The following is a 17,101-nucleotide window of genomic DNA, read 5'->3' as shown; positions in this document are numbered from 1 at the left end:
CTGAAGTAGAAGGACATCTCATACAGGCTATAATTCTAACGAATTTAATACTGTAAATCTCTGCGTCGGCAAATATCGTTGTGTCCCAGTCTCAATTTACTTTTCATGAATGCTGGCTTTAGAAGATGTTATTCAATAGTTTTAGATGTAAGATTAAGATAAAATAAAACATTTGAGAGGCAGGTGATGGACGAACGGGCAAGGTTAATATGGTCGAGAAACCTCATCTGGGTGATGTTAGGTTTTTGGGGACATTATGTTGGTGTGAGTTTGGATTTAACACTAAATATTAAAAATCGCTTAACAGTGAATTTTATCGAGCGTCTAGATAAACAGATACACACTTGTCCACAGGAAACAGCAAAAAAACAGCTTTACACTGCCATTAGAAGTTCGTATTTTTTCGTCGGAGTGTGGTCTTTCTTCTTGTGCCCTTTTTTTTCGCAGAAAACAGTCCTCTGCTACGTCTCCATGGGGGGAAACCTTTTTCAAGCGTATAGTCTTTCGTCTCTTTTTTTTAACTCAGTGTTGTTCTAGCTTTTTGCCGTCTTTTTTCTAATGCCAATAGAGACCTTTGTTTATGCAGTATTTCTTCTCTTCCTCTGCACTGTGGCAGTTTCCATGCACTTTCATCGTTCCTACCTCCGTTGGTAGGGTAGCGTCACTTCCGGATATGCTGAGTTTGCCGGCGCCATTTTGTGTGAGAAGCGGTGTTGCTGTTGAGTCCTCCCGGAGGTTTTAGGTCACCGAGGCCCAGGCTCCGGACAGTAGAATGCCTGCCTCACCCCTCCGAGTGGCCGTGGTTTGCTCTAGTAACCAGAATCGGAGCATGGAGGCCCACAACATCCTAAGGTAAAGGAGAAAGGCAAAACCACCCTTTGGAACATAACATCGGAGACTATGGACTGGATAGTCTGACGGGTGGGGACTCGGAACTTAATCAGCCACCGTCGGTGAAGTTGTGTCTTTTTCTGGGCATAGCATCATCGAGTACTGGCATTTTCTGCCATGATATCGTTTTTTTATGGGGTACTGTGACGTTGAGCCCACGGTAGTATTTATCTTTCTTCCGAAGTAGGACACGTAGCATTATCGGTTAGGGGGAGCTTAAACATCCAGCATTGTTTAGCAGGGTTCACGTCTTATCTCTCAAGGAAGGAACATCGTTGGGTAGGGGCATCTAAAAGGGACACTAGCTTGCCCCCGCAGACGAGGAAAACTATAGGGGAAACTAAGAGAATTTGTTCACCGTTCTTTCTGGGCGCCTCAACAACTTATATTGGCGAGGCGGGCATAATATCCTTTAGTATGGACCGAGGAACAGTATTTCGTGATTACAAAGGTGTGGCCCTTGTGTACTGTGATGGAATATGCAACTTTTCGGATATGGCGAGAGGAAAACATTCATACAGTGAAAGGCGACACTACAAGAGTAAGGGATCACGACCCAATCGAGTACCATTAGGTAATGGGATATAGCATTCTACCGGTCTGAGAATTAGCTCTTTAGCACCTTGTGCGATGCTGTTCGAGTTCCTTTGTAGTGACTGGAGAGTTCAATCGGCTGTTGTAGATTACTCGTGCATATTTCTCCACATTCTCTCAAGTTTATATGTTGCCGTATCTACTGGTCTCATATCGGAACACTGCAAATTTTTAAGGTTATAAACACGTTATGCCTGTTGATGGGCATAGCCCTCCCCCCTCAAAGCGTGGGGTACGGGGCATGTAGAGAGGAGTTTTGTCTACGCATAATGCACTTTGACTTAGATCGTCGTGTCTATGCACTTGAGTCTTAGTTCATGTGAATAGTGGCGTGCGTTCATTAGAAGCTCTGGACTTCCCTGCGCTTTGAAGTTTTTAACTGAAGTTCGATAAAGGACAATAACGCTTTAGAAGTTGAACCTGCTGAACCACACAACTATTGCTTTAGTTTTTTCATGTTTTTAGTATTAATACATAAATGGGTTCTAGTCTGGAACATTTGAGTTCACAGCAGTGCCTGACCGGAGTGCGCGTCGCATACTCTTCCTGTACGTTTTGGGCAAGGTTTTCTACTGAGAGGAAGTCTGGTGCCATTTACTCAGCAGCAAGCAAGGTAAATGTACAAACTACCTGCGAAGCTTGTTACTCCAGGTTTGAAAAAATGCAGCCTGTAGCGTCTATTGTCGGCTGCAGGGGTTCGAATACCTCACAGGTCGCTAGTCCAGGAAGGGGGCATGTATTGGGTTCTTGAGGTGCCTATTTGTCTTTTCAATACAGCAGCTCTCCTACTTACACTAGGCCCCTTATATCGTATTTCTTATTGTGCCCACTCTCTTCTCAAAAGAAATGAGGAAATCTGATAATGTATACTCCTGTTTCCAATGTAGATTTCACATTTAATTATTTTAACTGTTCCATGTAGAGTAAGTTGTATTATTTCCGGCGTATACTGGGAATGGTTTCCTTTTTTTTTTTCCACATGGTGAATGTTTTCTCCCTGTAAACCAGTGGTTCCCAAACTTTTTTGACCCGTGGCTCCCTTGATCCCGGTTGGCTGTGGCTCCCCACCATTTTTTTGCCAGTGGGTCAGGCAGCGCACTGTGCGAGGCACGGATTTTTGGCTTGAGTGTTTTAGGCCACGCCCTTTGTTGCATCGGCCACGCCCCTTTGAGAACAACACCCCCCCCCCCCCCCGTTTTTTTTTCATTCCACTTAGGGCCCTGCATTTGCATGGATGTAGGAGTTGCTGACATTCCCGGTACAATGGTCACGTACCCGCAGGACATGGTATCCGTTGGTGCCCCCACCGGGGATGTCCACGCTCTGTGTGATCTTGTTCCCTTGCTGCTGGCAGTGCCAGGGGTTCTCCGTGCCTTCCTCGCCAGGGCTTTGCACGACGATGGTGAATCTGAATGTGCTCCCATAGCGATTGGCGAAGGGAAGTACTTGCCCGCCTGGAAGGGTCCGGGGTGCTGCACTGCCTCCTGGGCCGCGCTCCGGTGCGCCAGGCTGCCCCGGTCCGACAGGTGGGGCGGGGTCACAAAGTCCCGGCCATCCATGCCGCTTGTGGGAGGGGAGGTCCCGCTAGGGGCTCCGGGTATACAGCAACCCGGCCTTGGGGGTAATTATTCGCGCTTTAGAAATGCTGGTATTTATTTATTTACTCAATGATGACATTTTAGGTGGGATGTCCCGCCTATTTCTGTACAGCAGTTAATTATTAACATGAACACTGTTTAGATGTGAGCTTCGAAGAGTTATACCTTGGTATAACTCTTCAAACAGTTTTGATTTAATTTGCTTGTGCTTAACCTTAACATCAAAAATAGTTGCTTCCTTACATTGCTTGAAAATGAATACATCAACGTTGCCAATTTTAATAGCAACCATTGACAAAGCCGGCTGTGCGCTGGGGGAAGAGGAGACTGAGGAGGGGAGAAATGTCCAGGCTCCGATGGATCCCTCGAGGATGTGCAGAGGGGCACACGGCGCTGCCGCGGCCTCTACCAGGCGGTCGGGCGGCGAAGGCGGGGTCCGTGCGGCAATGGAGGGAGGCGGCACGAACACGCCAGGCTCACAGGCACCGCGGTTCGGGGTACCCTACTGCCCACTGATCATTATGTCAGTGTGCGGCTTTGTTTTTGTTTACTTTAATGGGGGTACTCAAACCACAATGAGATGCACCACACTTCCAACCCCGGAAGACACATCCTGCGCGGCGCCCCTGGCTTCTCATCACGGCGCACCGGGGTGCCGCGGCACACACTTTGGGAACCACTGCTGTAAACACTCTACCTCCACCAATTCCGGGACCCAAAGGGCAATCTTTGAGCCAAACACTGGTGGGCCAACCTTATCTTGATGTCTTCCATCTAGTATCTGCCAGAAGCATGCAAAGCCTCTACTACACAAGACTCGTTAGTAAACTGTGTGTATATATATCCCGGACAGGGTGGAAGCACTAAATCTCCTGGGCTCCACAACTATGGACCTATCAGAAGCACTTTGAGAGACTGCACACTGAACCTGCAGTTGTATCTTACTCCCCTAACCGAACTATGCACACAAGCTTAGCGTTCATTTTCGGTGGATCTGCATTAGCAGCACACCACTGTGCTCAGTCTGTACTCCCTGCAAACCACTTCCAGAGGTCTTGGAGTATAGGCTGGTGTTACCATCCACTATATCTCACCCCATCGGCAGTTCTTGACGTCGCACCCATGGATCTGCAATTTGGCTGAAACATTAACAGAATCCAACCCCTAAATCCACACGAGATGCAAGGCATCATCCCATCTAGGGGTCTGCCTTTGATTGGCACCTCCTGCACCATATGTTATATGGCGATGACAGCAGTCCTGTCCAGCTAAATTGCCATGCTGTGATGACAGGCAGGGTATCGAGATCATGTTCTCTAAAGTCCAACTTAGATGTACTCTTTCATATTTAGCAAGAATTCTTCTTCATTGGATTTGTCACCCAATCTTGAATTTTTTAGCCATCATTGCTTTGTTTAGTAATCTTAAATCCCGGCAGGTAGTGTTAAGAGTTAAAGTGCTCGCCTCAAAATGCTGGTACGGCCTACTTATTTTTGTGAAATAGGTTTGCCAAGTAGTTGACCCTGCAGTAACACCCATCGAGAAATCTATTAATCCGCTGCTATGGCGAGTCAGATTTTACCAAGGAGTACTGTTTTTAGGGCCTGCCTGGTGGAAGAGGTCCGGTTGACAAAGAACAGGTGTTATGTTCATTCAGAAAACTAATGAGAAATAAAGGTGTCTTTTAGTTTTTTATCTTCTCATTTGCTCTGCATTCAAAGACAAAGGTCAGATGTCAACGTATGTCTTATTAAAATTCCTGCATATTTTTGTCCATGAGATGGTTTACATTTCTTTCTCTGAATGCAGAGTTGGAGGGTTTTGGAAAAGCAAACTGTCTGACAGTCGTGCTGCGAACACATTTAAATAGCTTGTAAATGAAGTGTACACTATTTAATTAGGTAAGCAAACAATTATTTGTAATTTTGAATTGAGTTGGAAACGATTTTGTTAGGATCAAAACAAATCGGAATACTTTACGTGGAGCTGTACAAAGAATAGATATTTGCTGAAACTCAATTACCACATGTCATAGTATGAACGCTATTTACTTTTGTCAGTATGCCTGCCTGTCACTGCGAAAGCTTGTGGCCATTTCAATGGAAAGGTCTGAAAATGACACCGCGTTGTCGCATCATGCTTTAGCAATATATTTATTAAAAAATATTTTTGGAGTATGAACAGAGGAACCCTTCTTGCCCCTCACCCTGATGACAATGCTATTAGTGAAATAAGAGGCATGCCAAGGGTCGTGTGTACCCTTTATGTGGGCTAGATTCCATTATATATGGACCAAAAGTTTAGTCTATGAAACGAGTACGTTTTTTTTTGTACAGGAGACATCACAATTTGAAGGTTCTCTCATGTGACAATGAAGAAAAGGGCGACTCGGTGAAAGCATTATTTGACTACTCTCAAACACTTTTGGGACAAAGTAATGGGGCAAGCACATTAGTACGGCACAAGTACATTATTTCAGTCACCAGACTTGTAGATCTGTTTTATGTGGTTGTTTTTTTTTTTTTTTTAGTCCTGGTATATAATGGAAGTATGCACACTTGGTTCGTCAGCAGTGCTTGATAGAATTGCAAAAAGTTGTCAATCACCCTATTGCTCTGGCCTGCACCACATTCAGAGACTCACTACAGTCTCCGTAGCCAGTCTGGTAGGGTAACTGGTGACAACCAGGCCAAAAGACACGACATGACACATTCAGTTCTTCTCTCTATGACTGTTTTTGTGCTCCAGGCAGGCTGATTTGTATAATTAAAGTGCACACAAACATAGTGCATTTGTGCCGGTCAGTAATATTTTCAAGAGAGACCAGTTGTTACTATAGAGCTGTTGAAGCAGCTTACCCAAAATAATTCAGTAGATAGCGGGCAAGGGGCTTTGAGCCCTGTGAACGATTAGCCAGCAACACCGCATGCTGACATTTTTGAGCATATGCCAACAATTTTAATAGTGAAACTGCACCAGCTATCTAGAGTGCATTGTGATATTGCTTAAAATGCAAAGAATGCCTGGCGAGATTACAAATTCTGTGGGGCTCATTGCGGCTGTGTATTACAGTTAGTGAATAAACTAAGTGTGCCACAGCGATGCATGGGAAATTAGTTTTTCATCTTCAAAGTAAACGTTGGGTTTAATCTTTTTTCTAAATAAATGAAGATGAGTGATTCCAAAGGGATGCTCGGACCATGTCTGGGATTGATTTAAAACTGGCAACACTGCTCCAATTTAATATACTACATCCTGAACTACCCATGTATAAATAGGCATTTCTCTTAGTCTCGTTCTGCCTCTTGTTACAACATACACACAGTACAAAGTAGCAACCACTCTTTCAAAACTCCTATTGTGCTTAGAAACGTGACTTCCTGTTCTCACACACTTGGCTGACATTGTCGGAAATCTATTACCGCAGTTACCTTACAACTTTTAGGCCTGGGGTGACAGTGCAGCTGTTTGCAAGGCCTTTTGCTCATAATATATGTAGAGTAGTGTAGGAAGCTGGCTTTCTATATACTATGCCAAACTCGGGTATAGTGTGCAGAGACCAGTAGATCCTCAAAGGCTTTACGGAGGCTAAAGTAGATAATACTAATGCTCTCTTTTTCTGGTAGTGTGGGTGAGCAGTTAGGTTAATCGGAGGGCAGTGCTAAGCGTGTGTTAAACACACAGTGGCAATAAATGAGGCGCACACACAATGAATAAATCGGAACAATTCATAAAAATACTTGGTTGTATTTATTTTGTAGAACCACATAACTTTGTCTTGGGTAAATACGCTCAGCAATAAAAAAAACTTTTCAATATCAAAAGTAGACATCTGGTGCAACTTTCATTCTTTGCAATGGACATCTATGGGAGGAAGAAAACATTCAGCATATGGACAGGGAATATCAACTTACAAAACCAGTCTTCAGGAGTTAAGATCAGTATTGGGCAAGGTTCAGTTCATCACCAGCATGTTGCCACCAGCGGCACAAGGGTGGAAGGGTACAAATACGATGTTGGGTGCCCAATACAACTCAATGAAGAATGGGGCATTTGGATAGATGCTTCTTACAGGTAACAGCGGCTTGGGGGGGCGGGGGGGGAGCAAGCAGTGGGCAGGGTCCAAGGCAGCATAACAGTTGCACACAGGCGGCAGGGTGCCAACACAACGTCTGTGCCCAATGTTTCCCAATGAAGAAAGGCCAAATTGGAAAAGGGCTGCAGTCTCAGGCCAGGAGGCCAATCAGATGAAACCAACCGCTTAAGAGGTAAGTTGCGATGCTTGGAGACGTAGGGACACATTTGGCCATTTTCACCAGGGCAGATGGATGCAGTGGTATCTCTAGCTGTCTGAAACAGCTTACCGATAAGGTTGTAGTTGAGGGTGGGTCTCTGTGCAGAGGCTGCAGGCGATGTCAATGAGTCCAGGAGAGGGCTCACGGTGGACTGGGGAGCTGGTGGGCCACTTGGGCCAGAGGCGTCTGGTGCAGAGGTGGAACCGAAGGTCAGGCTTCGTGGGCCTTCAGGTCACATAGTCTTTAAAGATGGTTGCTTCTGCACAGGTCCACTGTTCTCAGAAGATCTTGATCTTTATTGAAGGCAGTCAGCCGTCCCAGGGTTTTGGAGGTCACTGGGCTGCAGAACGAGTCGTATTTGGCATAGGATTTTTGAGGGCTGCGGACAGACCGGTAGAGCTGGGGCCAAGTCAGTAGCTCTCTGTGGTCTTCTCCACTGTTGCTGATCTCTGGTTTCCGGCCCTTCTTAGGTCAGCAGGAACTGAAGTTCAAGGGTCTGGGGCTGCCATCTAAATACTAGATTTAGGGTTGTTACAAGGGAGTGACAGGCAATGGTCCTCTTACCTGGGGTGTCTACATCCTCTAGAATGCCCACCTCTTGGGGCATAACCCTAGCCCTGGTTGGATGTCCCCCCCCCCCCCCCCCCACCTTTAAGATGGTGGGCACTGAAAAGTGTACTTCACCTCTCCTCTAGCGCCTGAGTAGTGGAATTGGCAAAGGTGGGCACAACTTCTATTCTGACTGTTTTCCCACCTGTCTATTGCCAAAACGGTGTGGGGGCTGCTCCTTCTAACAGGAGAAAATTATACAAATATTTCAAGAAGCAAAATTATTTGATGTACAAAAATTTAATTCAGATTTGCACATATACCTTTCATTGGTTAGAACACATAACACATTTTTATATATATGTAGCAAAACATTTTTGTGCCCACATTCACAACAGGGAGGGGGTGAAGTGAGGGAGGTGTCAAAGATGGGGTAGGATAAAGGAATATTCTGAATCATTCAGTGACGAGTATTATTCGCAATTCAAAAAACAAGTAACTGTGGTTCCTTTAGCCAAAGGCCACAACATAAGGCTCATGGAGAGTCCAAAAACAAACTGATGCAGACAACCAAACTCCACTGCAGCTGCAAAAGTCTTGCTTGGGGTAGGAGTTGGTAATTATCGTATAGTCTACGTTTCGACCCAAAATATATGTAGGAAAAATGATCCTTACAGAACGGGTCTTCAGGACAGAACAGTTGTGGGTGGGCGACCTCCTATCAAGGCGGGAAGAACAAAAACCTCAGTGGATGATGTTTCACGGACCTCGTTACAATGTTGTAACTCTTAAGACAGGAGTTCTGGGGACGTTTCGCCAAAGCACATTTATTTATTCTGGATTTTTTCTGCCTCGGATGCTTCAGTATGAGACAGATTAAAACCATATATTGGCAGGTACAACTCTCTAAGGAGTTACTTGTTAGACCGGAATATAATCCCGCTACTCGACGCGTTTGACTGAAACGCGTCGAGTAGCGGGATTATATTCCGGTCTAACAAGTAACTGTTCTGTCCTGAAGAAGACCCGTTCTGTAAGGATCATTTTTCCTACATATATTTTGGGTCGAAACGTAGACTATACGATAATTACCAACTCCTACCCCAAGCAAGACTTTTGCAGCTGCAGTGGAGTTTGGTTGTCTGCATCAGTTTGTTTTTGGACTCTCCATGAGCCTTATGTTGTGGCCTTTGGCTAAAGGAACCACAGTTACTTGTTTTTTGAATTGCGAATAATACTTGTCACTGAATGATTCAGAATATTCCTTTATCCTACCCCATCTTTGACACCTCCCTCACTTCACCCCCTCCCTGTTGTGAATGTGGGCACAAAAAAATTTTGCTACATATATATAAAAATGTGTTGTGTTCTAACCAATGAAAGGTATATGTGCAAATCTGAATTAAATTTTTGTACATCAAATAATTTTGCTTCTTGAAATATTTGTATAATTTTCTATCAAGTCACATTTGTTCCTTGTCTGGGACCCTTTCCTTTGTACTGCATAGCTACCCAGGTCCCCTTGACTTTAGTGGGTATAACCCTGTTTTTCTATAACCTTCTAACAGGAGAGGCTGGGACTGTGTTACAAAGGCAGGTAGGACTATGAAGCTCCCCGCCACAGATGGCTGTTCTGACCAGGGGGAGGTGTGACACTTCTCCCCAGGATAGGCATTGTTCTCTACCTCATGGCGCGAATGGGATCCCTCCATGGCATCGGAACACTGTCTGGTGGTAGCCCACACAAAGGGTTGGTAGGTTTCAGGCGACCCATCTAAGGGGTTCTCTGTGTGCAATTTTTAATGAATCTGACACTGGAATCAGTGCAGGTATGTTGAGTTGTTTTGTACCAAACATCTCATACATCAGCGAAGCCACCATAGAGCTGGGGAACTCGTAATGACCAGTGGCCAGCCCATGTACTTGGTATGGCTTACAGTATCCAGGAATTGATACGACTATTGCAGGGCATATTTGCTCATGCAGATATGCCCTCCCTAGAGATATTGTCCACCGTGTTTTAGGACTAAAGCCTGCTAAAGGGGTGCCGTAACTATTTCCCATGTAAGTGTCTTGTGGTCCCGGCACACAGGGATGTGTCCCATGTCGACTCTTCAATTTTGTCTACACCGAGGCATGAAATCTGCAATGGCAGAGTGCAGGGCCTTGGTGAGGGGACCCTAGAGTGGCACAACTCGTGCTGAATCCCTTGGGGTCACTCTTCAGTACCCTAGGTTGCAGGGGTACCATTTGCTAAGGACTTACATGAGCCACTGAACTGCCAAGTGTGGCATAGTTTTAGGAAAATAATACCGGGGTCCTGGTTAGCAGGGACCCAGTACTCTTTGTTCAAAGTTTCATCAAAAGGCAGGTAAAAAGTGTGTGTGGCATTGGGGGCGGGGGGGGCGTACTGCAACACAACCAAAGTTTCCTACAAGTAGGCTTTGGGTAAGCCACCAACCCCATTTTTAGAAAATATTTACCTTTTATCCTTTTGCCTTGACACTTCGTCATTTCCATCTTAGATTGTTCCAGATTAGTATTTCTGTCCTTTGCTCTTTGTATCACTTTACCCCCCTATGAATTACTTGTATTGCATTGAAGCATCTGCTACTTTACATTTAAAACTACTCCTGGTCACAGTATGTTTTTTCTCATGCATGACCACATACAGAAAATATTTTTTTCATTCTACGGGTTTGGTTGGGGGGACGGGGGGTGTGCTTTCACGAGTTTTGGATGTGAGCCTAACCATGACGTTGCCAAAACAAGGCTTTCATCAAGTTTTGATGTACTATATTTAAACAAAATAAATATATGTATAAGAAACCCCCCCCCCCAAAAAAGCATTTTAACCAAACCTGTTTCTGTGTACAGGTCTGAGAACCTTTTCCAAGCAGCCCCCCCAAGCTTTGTGTATCAATTAGCACATCTTCTCTATATGGTACTTCTAACGATGAACCACATTTTAAGGATAATAAATAGCTGTTAGACCGAGAGCTATATACGCACATCAGTGCATTGCAAACACCACCGTACTGAATAATAGATTTTTCCTCACTATATATACTGAAAGTTAATCTCAACAGGCACTTGACCGTTGAGCCATTACATAGTTTGAGGATGTGATTGAATAGGGGCATATATTTATCAGTGGTGCTCTAGAACCATGAGCCAGTGCTGTAAGAGGGCATCTATGCACTCCAATTAAGGATTGTTTTGTGTGCATACTTATGAGGGCCCATGGCATTGTTTCCTTGCCACTGTTTGGGTGTTTTTGTCGGAAGCAACTTGTCCATGGGGCAGGTTGCTTCATAAATCAACTTGCCGTGTATCAAAATCCACTTGTCTCTTTCATGCCAGGTGGCCATCTCAATTTATGAGAGCTCTGATATCGCATCACTGATTAGGCTAGGGATCATACCATAGTAGGGGTTAAATACTAGCAATTCCCTTAATTTGCCACCTTTCTGCATATCTACATACTGGTCTGAAGGTAGTGGTATCTGAGCATTCCAGTAGCATTATACATAGCCTCATACTGCTAAACTTTTAAAACTTGTGTTCACATGTTTGTACTGGAACGGCTGTCTGTAGTGCAGTCCAAGCACGCAATATTTTCTTTGAACGCTCACCGTACTAATAAAGGCTTTGCATTAATGAATGAAGTGCGAACAGCATTAACATGAACACAAATATTACCTCCACTGCAGATAATGCCCTTCCTTGATCCATAACGTGGTACCGTGAACTGGCAGCCAAAGGTTTTGTGCTTCATACGGTTGGTTCTATTTGTACCAAGTACAAAATGCACATAAAAACTTGTTGTCCTTGAACCTAAACAATGTCCTGGGCGTTAGGCTATAGGAATTCCACTCCCCTGGTGCAGTGAAATGCACTGTCTTGTGCCCAAACGATTTCAAGTGTTCTATACCTAGGATATCCCAATTGACTGTCTGGCTTACATGATTCAGCTAAGATATTAGTTTGTCACTTTACTCTCGTCAGGTGGTCTAAAAGTTTCCTCAAATGCTAGGGCATCTTCGAGTTGAGCGCCCTTTGTGGTGTCCTGCTATCTTATTGAGCAATTTCCAGCTATCTATTCTGCTGAAAAATGTCTACAGGAAATGGTTGATCTCTGTATGAGGAGGAGAGGCTGCTTCTCTATACCCTTTTTTTTTTTTTTCTTCGCTCCTTCCTCTTCTTCCAAAAATGCTTTCCACTTTAAGACAATTTTATGCTGGCTGATGTATGTTTTGTTAATTTTTTTAAAATTAATTTTGATCACCTTTCTAGTCTAGTTTTTTTTGTCATCTAGTTCTTCGCTCATAGCAGCATTGTCTTGCACTATGCCTATCTGCCATTACCGGTGTTTCTTAATAATATTGTATTGTACAAGGCAGCCCTTTATTTATGATCCTGCCCAATAAATTGCTAAATGCTTAGTTTACGATCACCGTGTTATACTCTGGGACCAGATGAATGTTCTTCAGGCTCCAGGAACCCTCACGCCAAACTTTAATACGAGAACTAGTGGTGTTGGTTGAACTGCTCTGCTCCTGAGGCCACCATTGCTAGATGGGTAGCATCCTGGCTCATTGCTACTCTGCCTGGTACTTGCCTCCATCTGGTGCAGTGGATGCCAAAGCTATTGCAGCGTTTGTGGCATTCTCGAGGCATTGTTCTGTTGTTGTTAAGGGGCTGCCTACACACAAAGCCAGCTATCCACAGTTTGGCCAGTTTTGTGAAACCTTTTTTGCCTAAACTGCCAGCTGCTGCTGTTCTCCTTAATTTTTTTTCTTCTGCCTTGCTGTACAGTCTACACAGTCTCATAATGTGAAATCACCTACATATTAAAAGTAACCACGCCTAAAAAATCATACCATTTTTACCAGACCAGCATGTCTAGGACATGACTAATTTTCTCGACTGAACTTTAATGGCCTGAACCCATAAACTGCTCTTGGATTGTGTGATCCTAGACAAGTAGTTTATTTCACAGAACTTCCTTTTTTTCCTTCATCATCTTGCATAAGAGGACCTCCAAATACGTGAGGGAATTCAGCAAGCCCGCTGTACAAAAAAAACTGTGCTTGATTTAATATGCTAAACCTTTGCTTTCTATAAGAATTCAGCCCACATATAGGGTACACGTGCTCCTGCCTTGCCTTTTTAATTCTCTAATGGCATTGTCATCAGGTCCGGGGGCAGGAATGTTTCTAATTTCAGTTTTAAAAGCATTCCCTTTTCATGCATAATTAATACTTATTGTAATAGTCAATTTGGTGTTCTGATGTGCTAAAATCAAATGCTTCCGCGTGTTAAAAACTTTAGAGTTTTCAAGACACCGTATCGTAGGCTAACAAGATGTTTGGTGCATGATATGCATGCCAAATATTTGTATAGCTCGGTTTGTGCACATGCGCAGAGACGTAGCCCCTAGACCCCAAAACCTGTCGCCGGCTATTTACTCCTTGCTCAGCCATGGACCAGGCTGCCTGGGTGCTTTGAGATCCAAAGCCTTGGGTTCCAGACAAGGATAGCAAGTCAGAACATGTGTCATTAAAACGTAGAACATTGATACTGGCAGTAATCTGCTGCCCAGCTTCGATTGCAATGAAGGGACTGTATAAAAGTTAAATGCAATCGTAAAACATGTGAAGGTCTAAATATTGAATGCTGGCGTGACAAGTCGGGCAGAATATCAGTTTTTATTTTTTATGGGTCCGTGGAACCTAGCTATAGCCAGCCCTTTCTTACAATGTCAATAGGACAGGGAAGGAATGCCTCTTAAGTGCATGTTTAAAAATATTTTTAATACCTCTTAAAGAGATGTAATCTGATGTAGGTAAGAAGTTTCCACATTTTGAATAAATACGTTGTGTGATTTTGCTTGGATTCAACTGGGAGCATAAACAGAGGGTCCTAAAGGTGTCAAGCTGTCTCAGTCCTAGAGATTGGAGTGACCAGGCCGTGACTCGGACAACTTCTGACACAGCTGATGTTACGATTCTTTGCTGCAGCTTCAAAAGCACTGGTTGAAAGGTGCTGTCCAATGTTACTACTGAGTACTGGACTGAACACAGAGCTACCACATATGGCTGGAAAAACACTGTGCCAGTTTCTCTGGCTTTGAATACCAGGTTATAATCAGCCAGTAAGAATCATCCTATATAATTGACTTGCAAAAAATAGGAACTACTTTTTGATTGGGCAATTGCAACCCATGTTCTGCAGTCTGAGCCCCCTGCTCCCGTCCGAGCCAGTGTTGCTGTAACCATTTTCAGAAGAGGGGGGGAGGATTCTGCCATTACACCACTGAAGTCATTGGGATGTCGCACAAAGAACAAGTATCGCAAATGAGCCGCACCCATGCAGCAAGAGTGGCAAGGATGCGGTATGTAGCCTGTGGTGCAATTTTTGAGCACACACTCACAAATGTATTACTAAATCATGGTGTGGTTACATAGTTTCTCTTCCAGGGGATAAGTCATAAGCACTGAATAATCCCCGCCCACGTGCGGGACCCCGGAGCATATACAAAAATACATATATGTGTGTATGATAGAGAAAAAAGTACGGAGTACCCCCAATAAAACATACATGTATACATATATAGACATGAAGCCTATTATACCTCAAATAGGCTAATCTGTTCAACTTAGATGGATTTCTTGTTAAGCAAGACATTTTTCATATAAGTACTGTAACCGAGACTTCCCAGCACCTGGAACACCGTGCCTTTTAAGACCTCCAGGAGCCCCCTACTCCCTTCATGCACCACAGGTGACAGTTAGGTCAGTTCTTTTTTCCGGCTCCTGTGAGGATCCTGGAGCATTGAGCTTGTCAATTTTTGGTTGTTCCAGTCAGAAATCGGTGTATTTCATCTCTACACTGTTTTGTGACTGCTGGCGGCTTTTTCAGGGTGTTCTGAGAACTTTTTTTCTGTCAGAAATGCCAGCTTTATTTAACAAATGTCCCTTCTGTGGGAGAGACATTTGTTAAATGTCATCACACAATCCAGAAAAATGTTACTACTGTCAGCAATTCTGCAGAAGAACTCTTCGCGACAGGGAGAAGATAAAGCTACATGCCCTACTGGAGAGGAAAGGAACCGTCAAAAAGTGGCCTTGAGAACAATCCCTCTTTCAAGAAGCCCTCTTCTCAGGAAAAACACAGAAAAAGGCGTTGATCTGCGTCCCCGGCATCAAAAAGAAAGCTAATACCTGACTGTTCACCGTCGGCATTGAGATAGATGTTGAAAAAGCAAAGAAGGCATGCATCGGAGGACAGATCTCCATTGAAGCGGCAAGAGTCTACGCTGTCAAACGTAAGTCGACGTCGAGGCATAATACTTCGGGCTCTAAGTATGTTGGTCCAGAGAGACCTCGATTGCCGTTTAGATCGCCGCCACAGGAGGCCGACGTCGAGGACTCCATCGCAGTCCCGCAGACAGTCTACGCCAGGAACAGACGCCAAGGGCATCTTCGCACAGACGTGATTCCTCGAATACCTCGCAGCAGCAGCGGTCATTGTCGAAGGTGGCACAATCCGTGTCACCGGCGAGAGGGCATCACATCGTTCGACAACGGGGGAAAGAAATCCTACGGCACCATCTGTGGAAGTGTTAGACAGGCCGAGGTGGACGTTCAGGGAGGTGTCATCTTCTCCTGGCATTAACATTGTACAGATCACACCGGAGGGATCTCCGGTTCCGGGACCGCAGACTCCGCCTGCCAACCCATCTCCAAGGTGTCTAGCGAGTACCCGATACGGGAAGGCTCCACACAGAAGTCCAGGCTCTGATTTCTCCCAACCATACTCTCCTTCTAGAGTCTCTACTGGGCCTCCTCTTACCACATCCCAGAGGACATCTACATGCAGGTCCCCAAGGAGAGCTAGGTCTTCATCGGCTTAACGTTCACGCTCAAGAACACCACGTGGATGATCTAGATCTCGCCGTTCTTCTACTCTTATTGTCCTCGTCGTCAAGATCTGAGGGACTATTCACCAACATTGTCTGCGACACCCCCAGCCAGAGTGTCTCCTATTGATGATATCGTATTTCTAAGAGTATAAGGCCCTGGAGCGGGATCCCCTCTTCCTTCGATTGGATCCTCCTACAGATTCGATTATAGTGGCGGCAGAAAGGAAATGCAGCCAGCAGCGACATCCTCCAAAGTCCTTCCGGAAAAGGACAGTAAAAACATGGACTCGCTGGGCAAAAGGATGTGCAGCACATCTGCATCCGTGATGAAGGTGGCTAATGCCTCTGCTCTTTAGGGGGGTATGATAGGTCTCTCTGGGATTCACAGAGAAGCTGCCTGAGGAGGACCAGCAAGATTTCCAGGAAATCCTGCATGAAGGGGGAATTGGTCGCAAACTGGGTCATCAGTGCAGCTGGAGACGCATGGTTACTCCCATGGCATTTGCGCTAGATGCTCAGCCTGGTTGCGTCTCACTGGTCTGAAACCTGATGCGCAGAGGATGATTGTCCATCTTCCATTCAATGGCACATCTCTTTGGATCTCATGCAGATGATGACATGTCTAAAATTAAAACGGAATTGGACACTCAAAAGGCTGTCGCCCTGGAAATAAGGAAGGAGTTCGGTGCAAGTACCGACCCTACTTCCAACAGAGGGTTCAACCCCCTCACTGGTCGACACCGCAACGACACCAATCCAGGTCTCTCTACCATTAGGAAAGACCGTGCCGAGGAAAGGAAGTTGCAAGACAAGCTCCTTCCGCAGCAAAACAATCTTCAAACCTATGAGCTCTTTCTTCCTCCAACCCTGTTACCCAATCTGGTGTGGGGAAGTATATTTCACCTGGAAGAATGGAAGAAAATAAAAGACAAGTGGGTACTTAATATTGTGCAGAATGGCTACATACTCTGATTCAAATCCCCACCTCCATCAGTACCTCCCCGAGAGAGTTTTCTCAAGAAACAACACTTGTTGCAAGCAGAGGTAAAGAGCTTGCTACTGAAAAATTCCCAGAAGCAGTCCCTTCTCTACAACGGAGGCAGGGAATCTACTTTTGTTAGTTTCTCGTACAGAAAAGAGGTCATGCCAGAGAGTACAGACCAATTCTAGATCTGAGACTTTTGAACAAATTCATCCACAAAGAGAAATTTCGAATGCTAGCCCTGCACCAAATCTTTCCTAAACTG

The 17,101-nt window shown here is 44.8% G+C and overlaps 1 protein-coding gene across 1 annotated transcript in view; it reads left to right on the top strand.

Annotated features, from left to right (window-relative positions):
* The first annotated feature begins 661 nt into the window (after positions 1-661).
* SSU72 (SSU72 homolog, RNA polymerase II CTD phosphatase) overlaps positions 662-17,101 on the top strand; it is a 247,418-nt gene continuing 230,978 nt past the window's right edge. Inside the window, exon 1 of the mRNA XM_078642411.1 lies at positions 662-852. Within this exon, the coding sequence (XP_078498537.1) occupies positions 773-852 (80 nt within the window). The 5' untranslated portion in view covers positions 662-772. The remainder of the gene's footprint in view (positions 853-17,101) is intronic.

Source organism: Lissotriton helveticus, chromosome 5_1, assembly GCF_964261635.1.
Source record: "Lissotriton helveticus chromosome 5_1, aLisHel1.1, whole genome shotgun sequence".
Classification (NCBI taxonomy): Eukaryota; Metazoa; Chordata; class Amphibia; order Caudata; family Salamandridae; genus Lissotriton; species Lissotriton helveticus.
This window is presented reverse-complemented; position numbering and strand designations above follow the sequence as displayed.